Genomic DNA, 19,707 nt, shown 5'->3' on the forward strand with positions numbered 1-19,707 from the left:
AGGGCTAATTTCTCACCAACCAAAACTGTTTCAAACTAAAAAAGATATTACCTCACCCTCCTTGTCTCTCTGTGTTTTCACAGCTTTAAAGCTTGAACTCTTTACAGCTCAGTTTCATTCTGTCATTAAAAATTATCAGACCTCCCTCCATAATTTCCCAAAACTTTGAAAATTATAAATATACAAAAAGCTTAAAACATATTACACAAAGTTATAACAAATAAAATGTGCATTCTACCAAGCCTTTTTATGAACCAGAATAGCAGGGGTGAAACTGCAGGGTGGATGAGGCAGAGCCTATATTCCCACTAAATTCCTCTGAGTTTAAGTGCCTCACTGAAACTGCAAGTCAACAATCACACCTCATCCTTCCAGAGAATGAAGAGGGTTTGTAAGCTCAGATGGGAGCAAAGAAAAATCTTTACTCCTAATCTTGATGCAAGAATAACACGGTGCTCAAAAATTTCTCAGGCCAGGGGCTTTAACAAGGCCCCCGACCTGAGAAGTTTCGACATACTGACGTGTACAACTTGTAGTGAGAACATAAACAAAACCAGAGGGTGTGGCTAGGTCATCAAGGTAAACGTGTTTCAGCCATCCAGCCGGACATCACCCACTGGGACTCATTTCCCTAGGAGACTCCTGTGAGAGCTGATTTCAGTAAATTATCTCTTCTGCTCCCACCCACCTGCCCTCATACTGGGGAAGCACCAGCAGCAGCCCCCCATCCACCCCAAAAAAAGCAAGCAAAACTTCTAAGCCAGCCAGGGAAACAGGAAGACAGAACCAGCTGCTGGCAGGGGAGGGGCACAGTTAAACGGTTCCTGCCTCAAAACTCCAGTGTCATACCCCACTTCCCAGTCTGTAGCCCAGTCCTCTTCCTCAGTCACCCAGTGGAGCATAGCAGGAAGGGGGGGTGAGGGTGGACCGCAACTTGTTCCACACTATCTCACACCCAGATAACAGTGTTATTTCAAATCCCAGCCAGCCAGCACACAGAGGGAAGCCACATACACACACACACACACCAATACTCCTCTCATACACACTCCCAACCCAGCCAGCCACAACAGAGAGAACACACACACACTTCAACCCCCAGCAACCTCAGCCACCCCCCTTGAGCCTCTTCCAGCACAGCCTGCCCCACCCTCTTCCCATAGGGCTTCTACATGGGTCCCTCTGTCCCAGGGAGAATGGGGAGCCCCTGCTCTGGACATCCACCTTGCTGCTTCTCCCACCAGAGCAGAGGAATTGCTGGAGACAGAGTTAAGTGCTGCAGCTACTGTCCTCCCTCCTGGATTTCCCCTCCTACCTAGCTGGCTTGCCTGCCGGTAAAGTCACATGAGTCTCTTCATATGCACCCCCTCAGCACATCACCTTTGGCAACAGCCTTGGTCAATAGGGATGGTAGACACTGCATAGATACTGTTTTGGAATGGAAAAGTGTTGATGCAACTATTAAAAGGATTAAAGAATCTGTTAAAATGAAATGCAATGAAATTAAATTAAAAGGAATCTGTTAAAAAGATTCTTCTTTGGCAGTGTCATTGTGCTTGTTAGCTTTTTTTTTTGTTTTAATTGTCACCGCATGGTGATTGGATAATATGCATGCACAGCTGTGCTTTAGGAAATTGGGACATGGGCTTGTGGGGTGATGAAAGTAGTGAGTAAGTAAATACTTTCAGAAATGGTAGGTGAGTAAGAAGGACCGCACTTTCTAAAAAAAATCCTTCAGTGAAAGCACAAGTTTTGTGAAAATAAATTACTTGAATAAAGTACAAATCCTGAACAAATGTACTTGGGTAGTGTAACAAAGCACTTCTCTACTTAGTTACTTTACACCTCTGGTGACAGCAGCATTAGCTACTGATTCTTCAGGCCCCCCTTCCCCAGGTTCATTAGGAACCTGGCTCCTCTGAAGAATGAGTAACATGCTCTTTCCTTCCCCTTATGGGAAGCAGCAGCTGGCAGAGGAAATAACAGAGCCCTCTCTACCAGCATTCCACCCACAGCAAGTTCCTCTGCACAGCAGGAAATTGCATTTGGGCATCTCCATTCACACTGCACGGCACAAGAATCCAGCCCTGCAAATTTAACTAGTCTGTGGTCTGATCCAAGCCCTTTGAAGTCAATAAAAAGATTCCCGTTGATATCAAAAGACATAAACCAGGGCCTAAATAAAAGAAGAATTTGGCCTTAACAATCTAAATGAGGTATTTGAGCAAGCAGCTGCTTGTCATCGAGGAGTTAGAAGATGATGAGAAAGATACCTTATAAAAGAGTAATCATTGGCCACATGGAACAAAGCAGCAGGGTCACAGTATGTTTCATCATGAGGCACTGGTTCTACCACACCCACTATTGCTTGTCTGGAAGGAAAAAAATAGAGGCATTTCCATTATTAATTCCTGAGGGAAAAAATATACTGATCTTTACAAATAGCAGTTGCTGTTTGTCAGAGTCATTGCTGTTGGCATCTCCCTTACCTTCCAAACACAGACATAACAAAGCTAAATAAACTTGAGTCTAAACTGCTCCTGATCTCTGCATGGGACTCTCAGGATTATTGGACCTAAATGATAGGAAACTCAAAGGTAAGAAAAAATTAGCAAAAATGTCACAATAATCTATAAGTTTCTGCCTTCATAAAAATGAACCAAGATAAACAATTTTTAAATGATGTTATGAATAAAGGCAAAGCAACCAGGAAGAGAAACTAGATCAGCAAAAAAAAAGGGGGGGCAGAAGGAGGGGGGCAACTGATATCATTCAAGACGGCTGAAACCATGCTTCATTAAAAACAGAAGAGGCATAGCTAAAATTGTAGTCATGATATTAGTCCTAACTTATAGACAAAATAAAAACGGGTTATACTAAGCTGCTCACTTTTCCACTTTGGGGGTTTCTTAAAAAATATTTGAAATAAAAAAAAATCTCCTTTTCCACTTTTGCTACTGCAATAGATCTGGTTCATCATCATCATTAATAACTGTGGGCTCAGTGCCTGTTGGTGTCTGATGCCTCTCTCGCTATTTCCTTCTGTCTTTCCCTGTCCAGTGTGGAATGTCTGAGTTTCTGTAGACTAGCTCCGCACCAATCTATTATATCATCTATCCATTCTCTGTGGGGGCTGCCTCTCCTATTCAAACCATCCATTATGCCAAATGCCAGGGTCTTGATTTTTTTATTCATCATTCATGCTGCAAATATGCCCAAATAGTTGTAGCTTCCATTTTATAACCTTCTGCAGTAGTTTCTCTTTTGGCTGTATCTTTCTATATAACGCCTCATTGGTGACCTTCTGCATCCATCCTATTCTCAGAATCTTTCTATAACAACTCCTTTCGAATGCCAATATTCTTCTTCTCAAATCTTTCTTTATAACCCATGTCTCACATCTGTACAACATGCTGCTGAATACACGTTTTCAAGACACGCAGCTTCATTCTTAAGCTAATTGCTTTGCTTTTCCAGATCTTATCCATCGCCTTCAAACTCCCTCTTGCTTTTGCTATTCTAGTTGCTATTTCCTTCTTACAGTCTAGATCATACATTATGTCACTCCCCAGATATGTGAACTTCTCTACATTTTTTAGTTCAATACCATCAATGCTGATCTTCCTTCCTATTTCCTTATCTCCAAATACCATTGTTTTTGTTTTATTAATGTTCATAATCAGTCCGTGACGCTTTCCTTCTTCATTGAACACCTGCACCATTTTCACTAGCTTCTCCTCATCTTCCTCAATGATAACTAGATCATCCGCAAACCTCAAGCTGTTAATTCTTTTCCCTTGCACAGATATCCCTTCTACCTCTTCCTTGATCTTGTCCATTGCTCTCTCCAGATGTGCGATGAAGATACTTGGCAATATTGGATCTCCTTGTCTCGTACCTCTACTTGTTTTAAACCAACTTCCCAACTCACCGCATGTTCTCACTGCTGCCTCCGCATTATCACTGATATCCTTCAACGACTGTATCAGTCTGCTATCCACTCCGTATGACTCCAACACTGCCCAAGTCACTTTCTGATCTGTACTGTCAAATGCCTTTTGAAAATCGACAAAGCAAATGTGTATACATTCTTGTTCTTTTGTTCAGCTTTCTCCTCAATCAGTCTTAGTGCCAGTATCTGCTGTATGGTACTTCTATCTTTTCTGAACCCGGGCTTGCTCATCTCCTATATGTCCTTCTATCTGCGATCTTAATCTCTCAGTCAGTATCATCATCAGCACCTTACCTAGATGACTCGTTAGGGCAATCATTCTGTAATTCTTGCACTCCAATGTACTTCCTTTCTTGGGTATTGTCACTAGCACACATCTTGTCCATTTCTTAGGTGTCTTCCCTTCTTTCCATGCTATATTACATAGTTGGTGTATTTCCTGATCATGCTTTCTCTGCTGTATTCGATCATTTCTGCCATGATCTTATCTCTTCCAGGGCTCTTGTTGTTCTTTAGTTGTTTCACTGCTTTTTCTACTTCCTCCTTCGAAATATCACTCTCGCTCTCGATGCTCAGTGGAGATATCTCTTTCAGTACTTCAATCAGTACGTCTGAGACACTTGGGTCCAACTGTGCTTTGTATAGATCGGTGCAATATCTCTTCCATCACTGCACAGTCTTCTCCCTGTTCATGAGCACTTCTTCGTTCTCATCTTTGATCACCATCTGCTTTGGTTGCCATTTCCTGTTAATATTCTTAATTGTCTTATATACCTCCCTGGTCTTATATTCGCCGTAATACCTCTCTATATCTTCACATTGCTACTCTAACCATTTCTGCTTATCCTTTCTGGCTGCTTTCCTTACCTCATTGCATTTCACCCTATATTGCTGTTCTGCCATTTCAGAAACATCTCTTCTGATCTGGAATGCTCTCTTCTCTTGAACCAACTTCAGTGTCTTCTGGGTAATCCACTTCTTATTGATCTTTCCTTCTTCTGGAACAGTCTGCTCAATTGCCTTTTCTATACCGATGGCTATCCCTACAACTCTCTTGTTTAGGTCTTTTTCTGTGGCGATATTCTTAATCTTCTCTTCGAGCGCTGTTCGGTATGCACTCCCTGTTTCTTCCTCACATAGCCTCACCACGTCTCTTCTTTTCTTAAACTGGGACTTACATTTTCTTTTGAGTTTATCTTGATGTTTGCGATCACTAGACTGTGGTCTGAGCCTATATCTGCTCCTTGGATAGGTCAGCACTGCTGTACTGATGTTATCCATCTTCTTCTTATCAAAATCATATCTATCATGTTCTTGGACTTCCCGTCATTCGATTGCAACGTCCTCTTCCTACAGTCCTTTTGTTGGAATCTCGTGTTGCAGATCACCATTTCGTGCTCTGTAGCAAACTCTAGTAGTTTCTCACCTCGTTTGTTTCTTTCTCCATATCCAAACCTTCCCATGACTCTCTCCCAACTTTTGTTATCTGTTCCAACCTTCTCATTCCAATCTCCTCCGATGATCAACACATCTTTCTTTGGTGTCTCCTCCACCGTCTTTGTCAAGTCTTTATAGAATAGCCCAGTCTCTTCCTCTGTACTGTCCAATGTGGCTGCATACACCTGAATGACTGAGATGTTGAACGGTTTTGCTTTGAATCTCACTACCATCATTCTTGCACTCACCGGTTTGTATCCAAATAATGCTCTTCTAGCTGTTTTGCTTAGAACGAATCCAACTCCTGCTTCATGCTTCGTTTCATTTCCTGACCAAATGACTTCACAACCACATATCTCTCCTGATGCCATCTAACGCATATCTGCCAGTCTATCACACTGATATCTCTCCATCTCCTTCCGAAGCAGCTCTAATTTTCCAGTTGCCCACAGTGTACGGATGTTCCATGTTCCAATGGATAGCATATAGTTTTGCTAAATAATTTGGCATTCCCATACACTTCCCTGACTCCTCTACTACTCCTGAAAATGAAAGCTGAGGGATCCCTTTTAAACTCTCTTTCACAGTAGTTCTTATTCCTGTTTCTCCATACTTACTTCATCTCCCACCACTTTTTCATCCACTCATCCTTTGGAATGTCACCTCTAAATACCATCCATCTCCATTTCTCCAGCATGTAAGTGAAAGGCATTGTTCCAACAATGGTGAGGGCTTGTTTGAGTAGAAAGTTGATATCCGTTTCTGTAAAAGAGAGCAGAGTGTAACTGTTATGTTGATGATGAATACATAACCAGGCTGCTAACGCTGCTTCTTTCCCCACACATAGCTAATTCTCTGCTTAGAAATATTTACTGAAACACAAGCAAAAACTAGCCTAAGAAAAGAAGGAAGATATTGTTATGAAAATCTGTATTCTTCCCCTCTTTCTGCTCCAACTCTTCTTTGTAAGCACTGATAGACCTATGGCTTTGCCTGCACAATTATCTTGTTCTGGGCCTGGGCTAAAATTCTGATCCAACTCCTAATTGGAATTCCCGCAAATCTTGGTGGAGTTTGCATGGAAAGATTGGATTTAGGCTCCTCTTTGTCATGTAATAGTCAATGGGACAGCCAAACCAGACTGTAGAAGAAGCTGAACAAAGCAGTGCTTTACATTTTAATACAGACTTGTATAGCTTTATGCAAACAGCAAGAATGAGGTCTGCTACTAATCTTACTGGGCTATGAAGATTTCTTCAATATTTGTTCAGTTCTGAAGGTAGTGAGGAGCTACAGGTTGAACCTCTCTAACCCAGCATCCTTGGGACCTGACCAGTGTCAGATGAGAAAATTTGCTGGACTACGGGAGGTCACTATTGTCTAGCAGCATTACCAACGCTTCCAGTACTCACTGGGCTCTTAGAAGACATTTAGGGGTAAATTACAGCTAAATAACAGCACAGAACACTGAGAGCCAGGACTGGTGGCTATAAATAAACTTTATGGGACCACAGGAAACTTGGCCACACCCATGATAAGTGGTCATCTGACTAACTAAAATCATGCTGAATTACGGATGTTGCCAGATGAGTGTTCCAGATTAGAGAGGTTCAACCTATGCTAATTTTCTTCTAAATTCTTGCAGTAGCCTCAGACTAGAGCTGCACTATAAATAAGTGCTTCCAATTCATGAATCATTTGGGAAATGAAGGTCCTGTGATATATAAGCAAGATGGAATTTTCAAAAGCATCTAAGTCACTCACTTCTCTTGCAAACCTCATACTCTGCTACAAAATAGGACATGAATACATTCTTGTTAGTTACCAGTGTCTTCCTGAAAAGTAGAATCTAGAAGATCAAGGGATTTCAAATGCTTTGGAGTGGCTGCGGACAGTGACATGATTTCTCCGACTGCTTCATGAAATCCTTCATTAGCTCCGCTTCTCAGTAGATAAGAAAGGTTGGAATATCCCATGTCATATTCTATATGCCCCATCTCATGATGTGCTGTCAAGAAGTCATCCATACTCACTTTAGTGCACATCTTGATCCTGCATTCCAATGCAAAGTGTTTTAAATTAATTAAAGACACTGCCAGTTTTATGCCATTTGCTCAGTACTGGATACTCTAGTTATGGTCGCAAAACAGCTTCAATAGCTCTCTTACTAGCCCTCTGGTATATTTCACCTTTACAGTTTTCCAAAACATTCAGCTTTGGAGTTCTCCTAGGCTTGAACTCTGCCTAAAGGAGATTTTGGGAGAAAAATTCCCTTGACCATGACTGAATTCGGCAGAGTTGAAATGAACACTGCTATGCTGTTTGAAGGCAGAGAAGTAAAAAACAGCTGCAAGTTGGCACGTTACAGTAAACTCTTTGATATCCGGCATCCATGGGACCAGGAGGTTGCCAGATAATCAAATATTCTGGATAATAGAGAGGAAAATCTAGTGATGTTTAACACTACAGAAAAGTAAGATTAGATATTAAAACACAAACAAAAATGGATGCAGAATATTGTTCCCAGTCTGTTTTTCACAAGCATCCATATACATTAGAAAGCTGTTGCCCCCTGCTGGCAGAACATGGCCTCAGCTGAGTAGCTCTGGTCAGTGTGAGTAGCTCCCACCGGGTGGGACAGCAGAGGCGCCTGCCTGCTGCGCTCAGACAATATTTGTGTCCCAAAAGCGGGAGACTGGCTAGTTTAGAAGACTGTCAATGGCAGTTGTGAAAAGTGACAGCCTGGTGGCTACATGGCCAATCCTCTGCCTAAATCTTTGTGAAGAAATATCTACATTGTAATGGACATTAATTATCTCTTCATGGGCAGTCTGCTGAGCACAGCCTGCAGGCTCCTTTGCTCTCTCTGTGCTCCTGTCTCGTGTCTGCTGACCAGAGCTGCTCTGCTGTAAGTTATGCCAGCTATTTGAGTGTGCCAGTCGATCAAATAGCAGTTAAACAAGCGTTTACTGAAATAGCACTTATTAAGGAGAATGTCTGTTGCCAAGCTTACATAATTGGTTGGCTAATAATGTAGTAAGAAATGAACAAATGTTGGTGACTGCATTTAGAATCCTTTTTTTAGCCTGTGTGTTTATACACAGAGATGCACATTGAACGCGTTCATTTTTTGTCGATACACATTATTACCACTCCGGCGGCCACATGGAGATTTCAGCCTTTATTGCACTCTTCTGACTGGCTGGACTGTGCAAGACGCATACAGCCCTGAGCAAGGTGTGCAAAGTTACACTGACACTGGGGGAACTCCGGGAGAGTTTGTGCCTCAGGGAAAAGTAGCTCATCTCTGACGCTAAAGGACATGGCCAAGGTCACAGAAAGTCAGTTTTAGAATCAAAATCTTTCTGCTGTCGGGGAAGCCTCTGTATCATCCACTTGAACACGGGGCCTTCCAAGCAAATTAATTAACCTCTCTGTGTCTCTGTGTTCCCTGCTGTAGATGGTACTTTGTACCCACAATTGGCAGCAGGAGCCATTTTCTGTCTGTTGATCACAGAACACTTTACAGAGACGGACAAGCGCTCCTGGACATGTTTTACAGTCCAGGTAACTAAAACACACTTTGCCTGAGGGACTGTTACGAGCTCGTGATTAAGAAATGGGGCATAGCAGGCAACAGACCAGCTTGTAATCTCATCCCTGCCTCGCTCTCAGTCATTTAACTCCTTTGTTTCAGTTACCCCGTGTGTGAAATGGAAATGATCATAATTTCTGCCCACCTCAGGTGGGTGTTGTTAGGCCTCACTGGGTAAGGTTTAAAGAGTGGTATTTCAGGGCAAAGTATACTGAGCACCTAGTGACATCTGTGTACTGAACTAGGAACGTGTGTGATGAATTGTTTCAGGCTTCTTTGACCAGCACCCCTGCAGCGCATTCACTAATCCATCCATCTCATCCACAGCTACAGCTATTTCATAATCCCCAGCCCCACTGGTAAATTATTCTCTTTTCCCTCAAATGTGATTTCGCTGCACTGCCATCAAATTACACTTGTAGAAGGCCCAGGGTGGGAAACTGTCAGCCCTAGATCAATGGCTGATATGTGGTGACCCCACCTCACCACTGGTCCATTTCTCTCCTTGCAGGCCATTGGTCGCTACTACTGATTTAAAGAAAGATAGAACCTAGTCCAAAGAGTCTCACAATGTATCAACTTACACTGCCACTGAATATGAAATAGACACCTGGGCACAAATTTTTCACTGACTTGCATTCCACGTGGTCCCAGCAGGGTCGACCCCAGGCAAATGCAGAGTACATGGCTGCCTAGGGCACTGCTAAATTTGAGTCACCTCTGTGGCCCCGAGTAAGTAACGTTCTATGCTGCAGATGCCTAGTGCCAGCTGAAGCAGCCCCATTGCGCCTCCCCCTCCAGCTCCTGCTCTTCCTCTTGACCCAGGCTGCCTAATCCCTTGCCCCTGCTCCAACTCCCAGGCCCAGCAGTCTGCTCATACTCCCCAGCTCTGACTCGGAGCCCCTGAGCCCAGTCCCCCGGCCCCTTGGCTCTCCACTCCTCCTCCCAGCTCCAGCATCCCAATCCCCCGCCCCGCCACCCACTAATCTCCTGGCTCCCTCCCCACCCTGCCTGCCAGCTCCAGGGGCCCCAATACCCTTGTCCCCAGCTCCACCTCTTGCCCCCTCCAAACTCCAGGCCCCTCACTCCACTGCCCAGCCCCAGTAACCTCAACCCTGCGGGCTGCACATCTCTGCTTTCTGTCTGTTTCCTCACCAGCCTCCCTGACCTCTTCCTGCCCCCCACCCCCATCAAGAGTTGCTGCCCTGTTCCCTGGCAGGGTGTGTGTGGGGGTAGGGTTGGGGGTGCAGGTGCTTGGCCTATGTCGGGCACCAGAAGTCATAAGGACAGCCCTGGGCTCCAGAGGCTGAGCACTGTACAATTGTGATAATGTTGAAGTCCCAGAATATAGTCATTCTATCCCTAACTTACAGGAATATCAAAACACTCCTCTGTTTAGCATCCCACTGACATTACAAAAAAAATTACAGTCCAGTTTAGAATCCCCTAACCACACTAAATCGACCCCAGTCAAATATTTTAGAGAAGGGAGAGATGAAAATTAAGTTCACGGTTTGCCCTGGTGCACTTGCACTACACAGTGGAGAATCGCAGATATGTAATGCTGGAAATGACCTCAAAAGGTGATCTGGTCCAGGCCCCTCCTCTGAGGAAAGCCCCAGTATACCTAGATCAGCACTAACAAGAAAACCTCATCCTAAAAACTGCAGCTCACCAGAATTCCACCACCTCCCTTGCGTGGCCTATGCTCGTACTTAACCACACTCACAATTAGAAACTTTTTCCTCTTACCTAACCTAAGTCTCCCTTGCTACAAATTAAGCCAATCACTACTTGTCCTACCCTCACTGGACATGAAGAACAAGGGATGACCGCCCTCTTTCTAACAACCTTTTTTACATCTTTGAAGATAAATGGGAGGATAGTATGAGTGCCTATAGGAAAGCATTACAATTGTTACAATACCTATAATCCTTTTTTCCCATGTCCCAAGCTGTAGGATGGCAAACAACCTTTCTTCCATCGTTAGGCTCTGTAATCATAGAGTTGTTCCAGAATCCTTCAGTCATTTCGTAGAGGCCAACAGATATGAAGAAATCCTCAGCAGACTTAAATATTTTTGTTGCATCCCAATTCTGAAACAGACAGTGATTATTCACGTAGAATATTAGCCAATTATGCTATGGCTAGATATTTTTCACAGTTCAGTAGAAAAGAGTATATCCTGAAAAATGATTCTGAAAACCAACATCACGGGCCCCATATTTATTGTCTCTCAGTGGCTTTAAATCAAACTTTTGCAGTTTGCAAGTAAGTTGGTAGCTTACTGCTAGTCCTGAAAACTCATTACAGGAGCTGAGTGTCAAGGTGGCTCATGGATCACAATCTATAATCAGGTTTCTGCAGTCAAACCCTGACTGCTGATAGCGCATGAGTCAGAAAAGAAGAGTGATCACAAGAGTGTATTTGTCAGCATTGTACATAGATATAAGGTCCAATGCTCCCCTCTTAGTAGTGTAGATCAAAGGTAGCTTGTTGAAGTTAGTGGAGTGGGAGTGTTGTAAAATTAGTGACAGGACATTTGGATTTGTAACTCAGAAAACTCAGAATAGGGACAACAGAGCTGAGTCAAAAAGGGTTTAATTTTAGTCATTATCCAATCATTACCACACCTGAAAGTTAGTTTTAAAATCTTCCTCTGAATTTAATTTGGTGATTTTACTTATTCTAAGTAGATTTTTGCAGCCATAAAGTCAGAGGCTTTCAAATTAGGGGAGTAGGGTAGTCCCATGGCATGGGTGTCAGCCTGAGACATAGCTGATCTGGATTCAGTTCCCTTCTCTGCTAGAGACAACCTGCGTGACTTTGGGCAAGTCTCTGAGGGCTTGTCCACATCAGGAATAAGCTGACAGGAGCTGGCTTACATTAGTTATTCTGCACTAACCCCCAGTGTGGACACTCTTACTGTATCCTAACCGTGCCTTTGTGCATGTGAGCTTAATACACTTTGCAAGTGTAGGAAGTTAAGCCACCTGGGAGCAGTTGTCGGCTTTTTCTGCACTACACAGCCATGTTGCTAGAAGGTGGGCAATGTAAACACTATTTGTGGGCAATTTGTCAATAAAATACATCCACCCCTTATGAATGCGGTTCACGTTGTTGACAGAACCCTCCTGTCATTTACACTGCCACTTGCTGTGGGAAAACACTTTTGTCTTCCCAGGGTGTGTGTGTGTGGAGTTAAAGCACCTGTGAATGAGAATCTAAGTTTTGCCATCAAACTGGCAGTTGTAACAAAGCCTTAGGCTACATCTACACTAGAAGTATCTGTAGACAAAGTTCCTGTTGGAAGAGATGTTCTGACAAAACTTCTGTCAACCGCTCAAATCTACACATAAAAGCAGATCAATCTTTTGATCCACTCTGTGGACAAAAGGGCCCCCAGAGCATATACATGGCTTTTTTTTGATGATTTCTGTTGACCAAACATACTTTGTGTGTAAATGCTCTACAAGTTTTGTTGACAAAACTCTCCAGTGTGGATGCAGACTTAGGGTGGACTAGAAGTGTCCACATGAGGAGTTAATGAATTCACACCTCACTTACTGAGCACTAGCTTCCCTGAATAGACAGGCTCCTTGTCTCCCTGTGCCAAAGTCCCCTTCTGTAAACTCAGGGTACAGTGATTCTCTACCATGTCCAGAGTGTTGTGAGGATACATCCATTGATGTTTGGGAGAGGGTCAGATACTCTGGTCCAGGGGGTCACATCAGTGGCACTCCCTGTCCAAAAAGTGGCTGTATTTAGGATAAATAGATAAATGTCAAATAAAAAGCTCTCTTGACTGGGTTTGTTGGTGTAAAATAAATGAAATTCAGGCAAACATACAAACTATGTGACTAAACCTTACAAATTATTATTGTTGTTGTTGTTATTCTCAGAAGGGTAGCCATGTTAGTCTGTAGTGTCACAAAAACAAGCAGTTCGTTAGCACCTTAAAGACTAACAATTTTATTTATTAGGTGAGACCCACAACTTCAGATCTGGAAGGAAGCCAGGAGGAGAAGTAGTATCAGGGAGAAAAGAAAGGAAGGGGAAGTCACCTGTCATTAACAGAACCAGTGGAATCCGTAAATTAAGAGGCTTGGGTGCCATTCCTGAGAATATCAAAGGTGGGGAAATCACCCTTGTAATGTGTAAGATAATCGAGATCTCTGTTAAGCCCCAGCTTAAATGTGTCAAACTTGCCAATGAATTCCAGTTCAATTTTTTTCCCTTCTTCTTCTCCTCTTCCTTCCTTCCTCCCTCTTCCCCCCTCCCTCCATACCACTAAATAAACCTTGGGTTCGTATTACCTGCTCCAAATTTGAAGTAGTGGGTCTTACCTAATAAATAAAATTGTTAATCTTTAAGGTGCCACAGAACTGCTTGCTACTATTATTACTATTGGTATTCCACAACCAGGGTCAGGGCCTTATTGCATTAGGCATTGTACAAAACAGCTTACAATTGAAAGACTCAAGACTGGCGCAGGGGAGTGGAAGAAAGACACAATGTGCAAGCAGATTGATCAAGACTTTGTGAGACAAATGTCACTGAGTACAATGTTTTCTTGAGTGGCATAAACACTGAGGAGTCCTGTGGCACCCTATAGACTAACAAATATTTTGGAGCATAAGCTTTCATGGGCAAAGACCCACTTCGTCACATGCATGTTGTCTACGTGCATCTGACGAAGTGGGCCTCTGCCCATGAAAGCTTATGTTCCAAAAATCTGTTAGTCTATAAGGTGCCACAGGACTCCTCAGTGTTTTTGCAGATACAGACTAACTCAGTTACCTCTCCGATATCCAAGTGGGATGTTTACTCACTTGGATTTTTATACACAAAACATGTATCTTGTGGAACGGACGCAAAAGAGGGAAAGAGAGTCGGAACTGAGACTAGGCTGTGGAAGAGAATGGAGCAGGAAAGACAAGGAAGGCAATGGTCAGAGAGAGGGGAACAGATGGGAAGTGAATGGATAAACACAGGGGAAGAGAGAAGGAAATAATAAAAGGGAGTGTAGCACATAATTCTATGCCTGGAGCATGACTGCACCTCAGACCATCTGTGGTTTCCCAGGGGATGGCTGAAGTATTTCATTTAATGTATTACCTAAAAACAACATTTAAAGAACCATAAGAATTGCAGAAAAATCTTATTTACAATGCAGCCAGTTGCTGCTTGACATCTCATTCAATGTCCTACCTTTTTAACCATTTCAGAAGTTACATCAATGTTTGGTTTGTCTGGATAGGGGACTGTCAAGGCATACAAATTAGTCCAGAATCTACCCCACATGTCACCTTCAACAGAGAAGGGAAAGTTATAAATTAATTAAATAGCATAGTACTTGCCACGTGCAAAATCCTCACAAGTTTGTTTGGCCCTGTATCATAACAGCAGTAAGGATTCACACGTGTAAGCTAGGGCCCAAGGCAAAGCCCCTGGGACTTAATTAGACCCTTACATTTATGTTAAGGAGCTTTGCTTCAAGCACATTATCATTATTATGTTAGTTCCTAGGAGCCCTAGTCAGGGCTCACAGCCTCTTTGTGCTAGGTTCTGTACAAAAGCAGAAGACAAAAACCCTTGTCCCAAGAGCTTAAAATCTAAGCCTGAGACAACAGATGGGTACACATAGACAGGATATAGTTAATAGAACAACGACATTGCAAGTAGAATATTTTAGAAAACAAGTAAGACATAGTTTTGTTTGCCATACAAAATTTATTTCAGCCTCAAAGGTGCTAATTTCTTCAATGAAAAAACATCATAAATTTCCATTCCCTAAGATAAACTACTTCTTATCATACGGCTTCAGGACCATTCAAAATTGAAGCAACTGAACATCCACTGTGTTTCTATGTGAAATAACCATTAATTATTTTTAATTAACTGCTATGCATGTATGTACATATGAAATGTACATGAAAATGTACATATTACATTAATGCAGCTTAAAGATGACACAGTGAAAATAAGAGTGTCTGTGTTAAGGTCAAGATCTTTAAATATATATACCTGAAATTAAGTCCCTAAGAATTTAGTAGTTTAAGTTAAGAAATCCATTTCTGTGAATTTTGGCCTAATCTAATAATAATTATGTTGGCCTAATTTAATCTAATCTAATATCTAGACTACAGGGATTTGTCAACAGAGGTTTTTGTTGGAAGACAACTTCTGACAAAACTTTTGTCGACGGATCCACAGCCAAACTGCGAAGCTTGGAATCCACTTTGTTGACAGAGAGCGGATGGACTGCTCAGCCACTCTGTCCACAAAACAGCCAACTGGGAGCACAGCAGACTGGGCTGCCTAGTGTCCCAGAAGCCCTGTCTATGAAGAGAGGGGCCCCTGGAACATCCAGACTGGCTTTCTGTAGACAGATCTCTGTCAACAGAGGTATTACTCCTCATGGTGAGCCAGTTACAGATGGCGACAGAAGTGCTACATTCTGTCGATTTACTGTCCACAGAATACTTTTGTAATCTGGATGCTCCCCGGGTCTTGTCGACAAAACCCTCTAGTGTAGATATAGCTAATGTCCCTAATTTCTTTTAAAGAAGTTAAGTTGGTTATATTATCTGGTGACATTTTGGGGCTGCAATATGGTCTAATGCAATCTTTCTGGACTACTGGATCCCTTTCAGTTGTCTGATTTGTCTTGTGTATCCCCAGGTTTCACCTTACTTAAAATCTACTTGCTAGCAAAGTCAGGCATAAAAAGACAAATGTGTCACAGCTCACTATTCCTGAAACATTGTTTACTTCCTAGTTTTTACAATATAATTATAAAATAAATTGAATAGAACATAAATATTGTACTTACATTTCAGCATGATGTTAAGCCTGTTTTTCACTTGTGTATTTTATCTGAAGACCCAGTCCTGCCACACATGGCAGAAGCAAGTGTCTTAGCCTCCCATGGGCCCCCTGTGGTGTGGAACTCAGGAAAAGTGCCCTGCTTACTGCCACCTAATGCTAACCCTGCACTTATGACGCCCCTAAAACAGGCCCATGACTTCCATGGGTCACAACCAGCAGATTGAGAAACACTGATGCAGATGAGTTTATACTCCATGGAAGACCTCTGCAGATCCCTGACTGAGAACCACTGGTCTAATGGACCAGGCACTGGAGTAGAAGATAGGAGCCCTGAGTTTTCTTCCTAGCTCTGCCTCTGACCAACTTATAGGACCTTTGGCAAATGGCTTCAACTCTCTAAGCCTCTCTTTCCCCTTTCGCTCTCTTTTCTATCTAGATTGCAACCTATTCAGAGGCCTAACATTATATAAAGACTCTGGATTAACATGCTGTATATTACCCATAGAGTATCTCTCCCCTTCTCTCTCAGTCTGTGTGTGTGTGTGTGTGTGTATCTCTCTCTCTCTCTCTATATATATATATATTAAACAGCATGTTAATCCAGAGTCTTAATATAATAGTTAAACCTGTGAACCCCAAGTGGGGCATAGGTCATCTACAAGGCTCCTCCACCTGGTTCTATCTTGGGCAATGGCTTCAATCTGGCCCCATGAATATCCCAGTTCTTGTGCTTCCGTGATTGTAGATCTCCTCCATGCTATTCGGGGTCTTCCTAGGCTGCGTTTCCCCTGAGGATTCCATTTTAGGGCAGGTCAAACAATGCTGGATGGGGATTTCCTCAAAGTATGTCCCAGCCATCCCCATTTTCTCCTTTTTTATTTGGATCCCCACTGGCTCTTGGCCTGTTCGTGTCCACAGTTGTTCATTTGTGATTTTGTCTTGCCATCTTATTTGTAATATGTACCTCACGCATCTATTCAAAAACGTCTTCAGTCTGTGTGTTGAGGACTTTGTGGTGCACCATGATTCACAGGCACACAGCAGGACGGACTTTACTTTGAATTGAAGATTCTCAGCTTTGTTTCGACACAGATGTTGTGTGATCTCCATACTGGCCACAGAGTTTGAAATGCTGCTTTGGCTTTGCCAATCCTGGATTTGATGTCTAGGTCAGTACCACCATCTTTATTCACTACACTACCTAGATAAGTAAATTGTTCAACGTCTTCGAGGGTCTCTTCCCCTAAAGTGATGTTGTCTTGTTTAATGTGGTTTACCCTCATAGTTCTAGTTTTACATCTACTGATTTTCAGGCCTGCCTTTGAGGCAGCCCTATCCAGTGCTGCAACTTTGCTGTCCATATGCTCATGCCAATGTGCCAGGGGAGCAATGTCATCAGCAAAATCAATATCCTCTAATTGACAAGAGAAGGTCCACTGAATACCTCTCTGGTGTCCACTCGTTGTTTTTAGCATCATCCAATCCATAACTACAAGGAAAAGGAACGGTGAGAGTAGACATCCCTGTCTCAAACTTGTTTGGACAGTGAAAGATTCCGTCAGAGTGCCATTATGTACAACCTGGCAAGTGGAGGGTTCGTAATTGGCTCGAATGAGATTAATGATCTTCTGGGGTATGCCATGATACTGCAACAGTCTCCACAGTGTATTTCTGTCTACACTATCAAAGGCCTGTTCAAGGTCTATGAAAGTTATATACAGTGGGGAGTTCCATTCCAATGACTGTTCTATGATGATCCTCAAGGTCATTATCTGGTCTACACATAATCTCTCACTCTGAAAACCAGCTTGTTCATCCCTCAACAGCCTGTCAATCTCTTCATTCATTCTCTCCAACAGGATCCTGTTAAAGACGTTCCCAGGAATAGACAGCTGAGTGATACCTCTCCAGTTTCTGCATTCATTCAAACTTCCTTTCTTGGGTATTTTAATTATATGTCCATGTTTCCAGTCTCATGGTATTTCCTCAGCGTCCTATATTCCGCCAAAGAGTTCGTACAGCATGTCTGTGGAGGTTTCAAGGTCCACCTTCACTGCTTCTGAGGGAATGCAGTCTGGCCCTGGAGCTTTTCACTTTTCAGCAGAGAAATGGCCTTCCTTATCTCCTCCTTAGTTAGTCTGTCTGTATTTATTGGTAGTGGTATTGGAGCTGAGGGATGTCTGGTAAGTCTGGTGGATCTATTGGTGCTGGGCAGTTTAAGAGATACTCAATGGAAAGAACATTTCGAGGAAGTTGTTCGGCTAGATTTGACAAGACTCTCCCATCCTTGTCTTTCACAGAACGATCTACTGTCCGTCTTGCACCTGCTAACTTCCTTGTGATATTATACAGTTTTTTTAGATTCTTCTGGCCTACGGCTTGCTGGGCTTGTTCTGCTAGTGCTTCCACGAAGTTCTTTTTATCCCTCTTTATACTTTTCTTGACTTCCTTGTTAGCGTCTGCATACAATCGCAGCGCTTCTGCCTTGATAACTCTGGTCTTGCTGCTGTTGACAACTGCCTTCTTGTCTTTTCTATCCTTTATCTTCCTTAGAGTCTCTGGCGATATCCATTCTTTGTGTTGTCTTGTTGTTTTGCCCAGGATTTTCTCACAAGCTTCTTTCCATGCTGATTTAGAGCTTTTCCATACTTACTCTACCGCTACATCTTCTGATCTTAGATCTCTAAGGACTGTATGTCTGTTTAACAGTTCTAACTGGAATTGTGATTTTGTTATCTGATCTCTCAGGAGTTCTGTGTTATATGTCGGCCCTTGCCTGTTTACTTGCATGTGGTGCTTTTTCAGTTTCAGTCTGAACTTTGCTAAGACAAGGTGGTGGTTGGATGCCACATAATATAATAATAATAATATAATATAATACAGAGTCTTAAATGGCATTGTTCTGCTCCTGCAGCAATAAGTGTCTATGAAGACAGGCTTGTATAATACAGCTGCTTTTTCATACCTAGTAAATGAGCAGGAAGACATCCTGTTGAACTGATGCGGTCTGAGCCATAGACACTCTGCAGCTTGTGCCTCACATAAGCATGTAGCTGCTGATACAAAGGTTTTATCTGGAAAGAAAAATGGGGATAGATCACAAAACCATTAATTTGTCTAGGTCACCACCCGGAAATGTAGAGCTCTAAGAGTCAACCAACTGGATATTGCTTATTGTGTTAGAATGCATGTGCCAAATGTTCTAGGTGCCTGCACACAATGTCATGTGACTGCATTCCGAAAGATAGCTGATGTTGTTGTCTTGTCCCACAATCAGTGCTCCCTCTAATTTTTTTCCATCCATGGGCAAAATAATTTTTATGTGCCCTGCGGCATGTGTGGCTGTACACCCCTAATAGAAACACACGGGTGGCTAATCAGCTGGGTGGCATTTGAATCTCTCCTGGGTGGCCCTCCGAGCGCTCCACTGACAGGGAACACTGCTGATTGCAATGCTATCAGGTGATGAAATTCAAGACTGAGCTCATTGAGTTTTACAGGGTCCATTGTAAAGACCAGACCATCCTGATCTCATTGTACGGGGGTGTTCCCAGAGGAAATGGCTGACTAACTGGACTCTGCCAACCATATTACGGTACACTGCTTTGCAGACAAGAGCTACTGCAATCCAGCTACCTATCAGGGTGGGAGGCATATCCGTCCGCAAGCCATGGAATATCTATGAAGCCGCTCAATGGGTACTCTGTGTGGGCCTTCACACAATTCCCATACAGGAGAAGGATGTAAGAAGCTGCATAGCAGGTGGCCATGTTGTCACACCTCTTAGGAATAAATCCACCCAATTATGGCTTGCGAAGCCTGCAGGAGCCAAAGCCAGCGGGCTAGGCAGTGTTGTAGTATTTTTCCCATAGTATGGCTTTCACACATTGGA

At 42.9% G+C, this 19,707-nt stretch overlaps 1 protein-coding gene across 1 annotated transcript in view; it reads right to left on the reverse strand.

Moving 5' to 3' along the window:
* ACE2 (angiotensin converting enzyme 2) overlaps positions 1–19,707 on the reverse strand; it is a 66,125-nt gene that overhangs the window by 23,233 nt on the left and 23,185 nt on the right. The window contains exons 6-11 of the mRNA XM_074993476.1: positions 18,781–18,889; positions 14,196–14,293; positions 10,911–11,080; positions 7,215–7,441; positions 6,007–6,151; positions 2,274–2,372 (exon numbers count right to left, since the gene is read on the reverse strand). Coding sequence (XP_074849577.1) covers positions 2,274–2,372; positions 6,007–6,151; positions 7,215–7,441; positions 10,911–11,080; positions 14,196–14,293; positions 18,781–18,889 — 848 coding nt within the window. The remainder of the gene's footprint in view (positions 1–2,273; positions 2,373–6,006; positions 6,152–7,214; positions 7,442–10,910; positions 11,081–14,195; positions 14,294–18,780; positions 18,890–19,707) is intronic.

Source organism: Carettochelys insculpta, chromosome 1 (genome assembly GCF_033958435.1).
Source record: "Carettochelys insculpta isolate YL-2023 chromosome 1, ASM3395843v1, whole genome shotgun sequence".
Taxonomy (NCBI): domain Eukaryota; kingdom Metazoa; phylum Chordata; order Testudines; family Carettochelyidae; genus Carettochelys; species Carettochelys insculpta.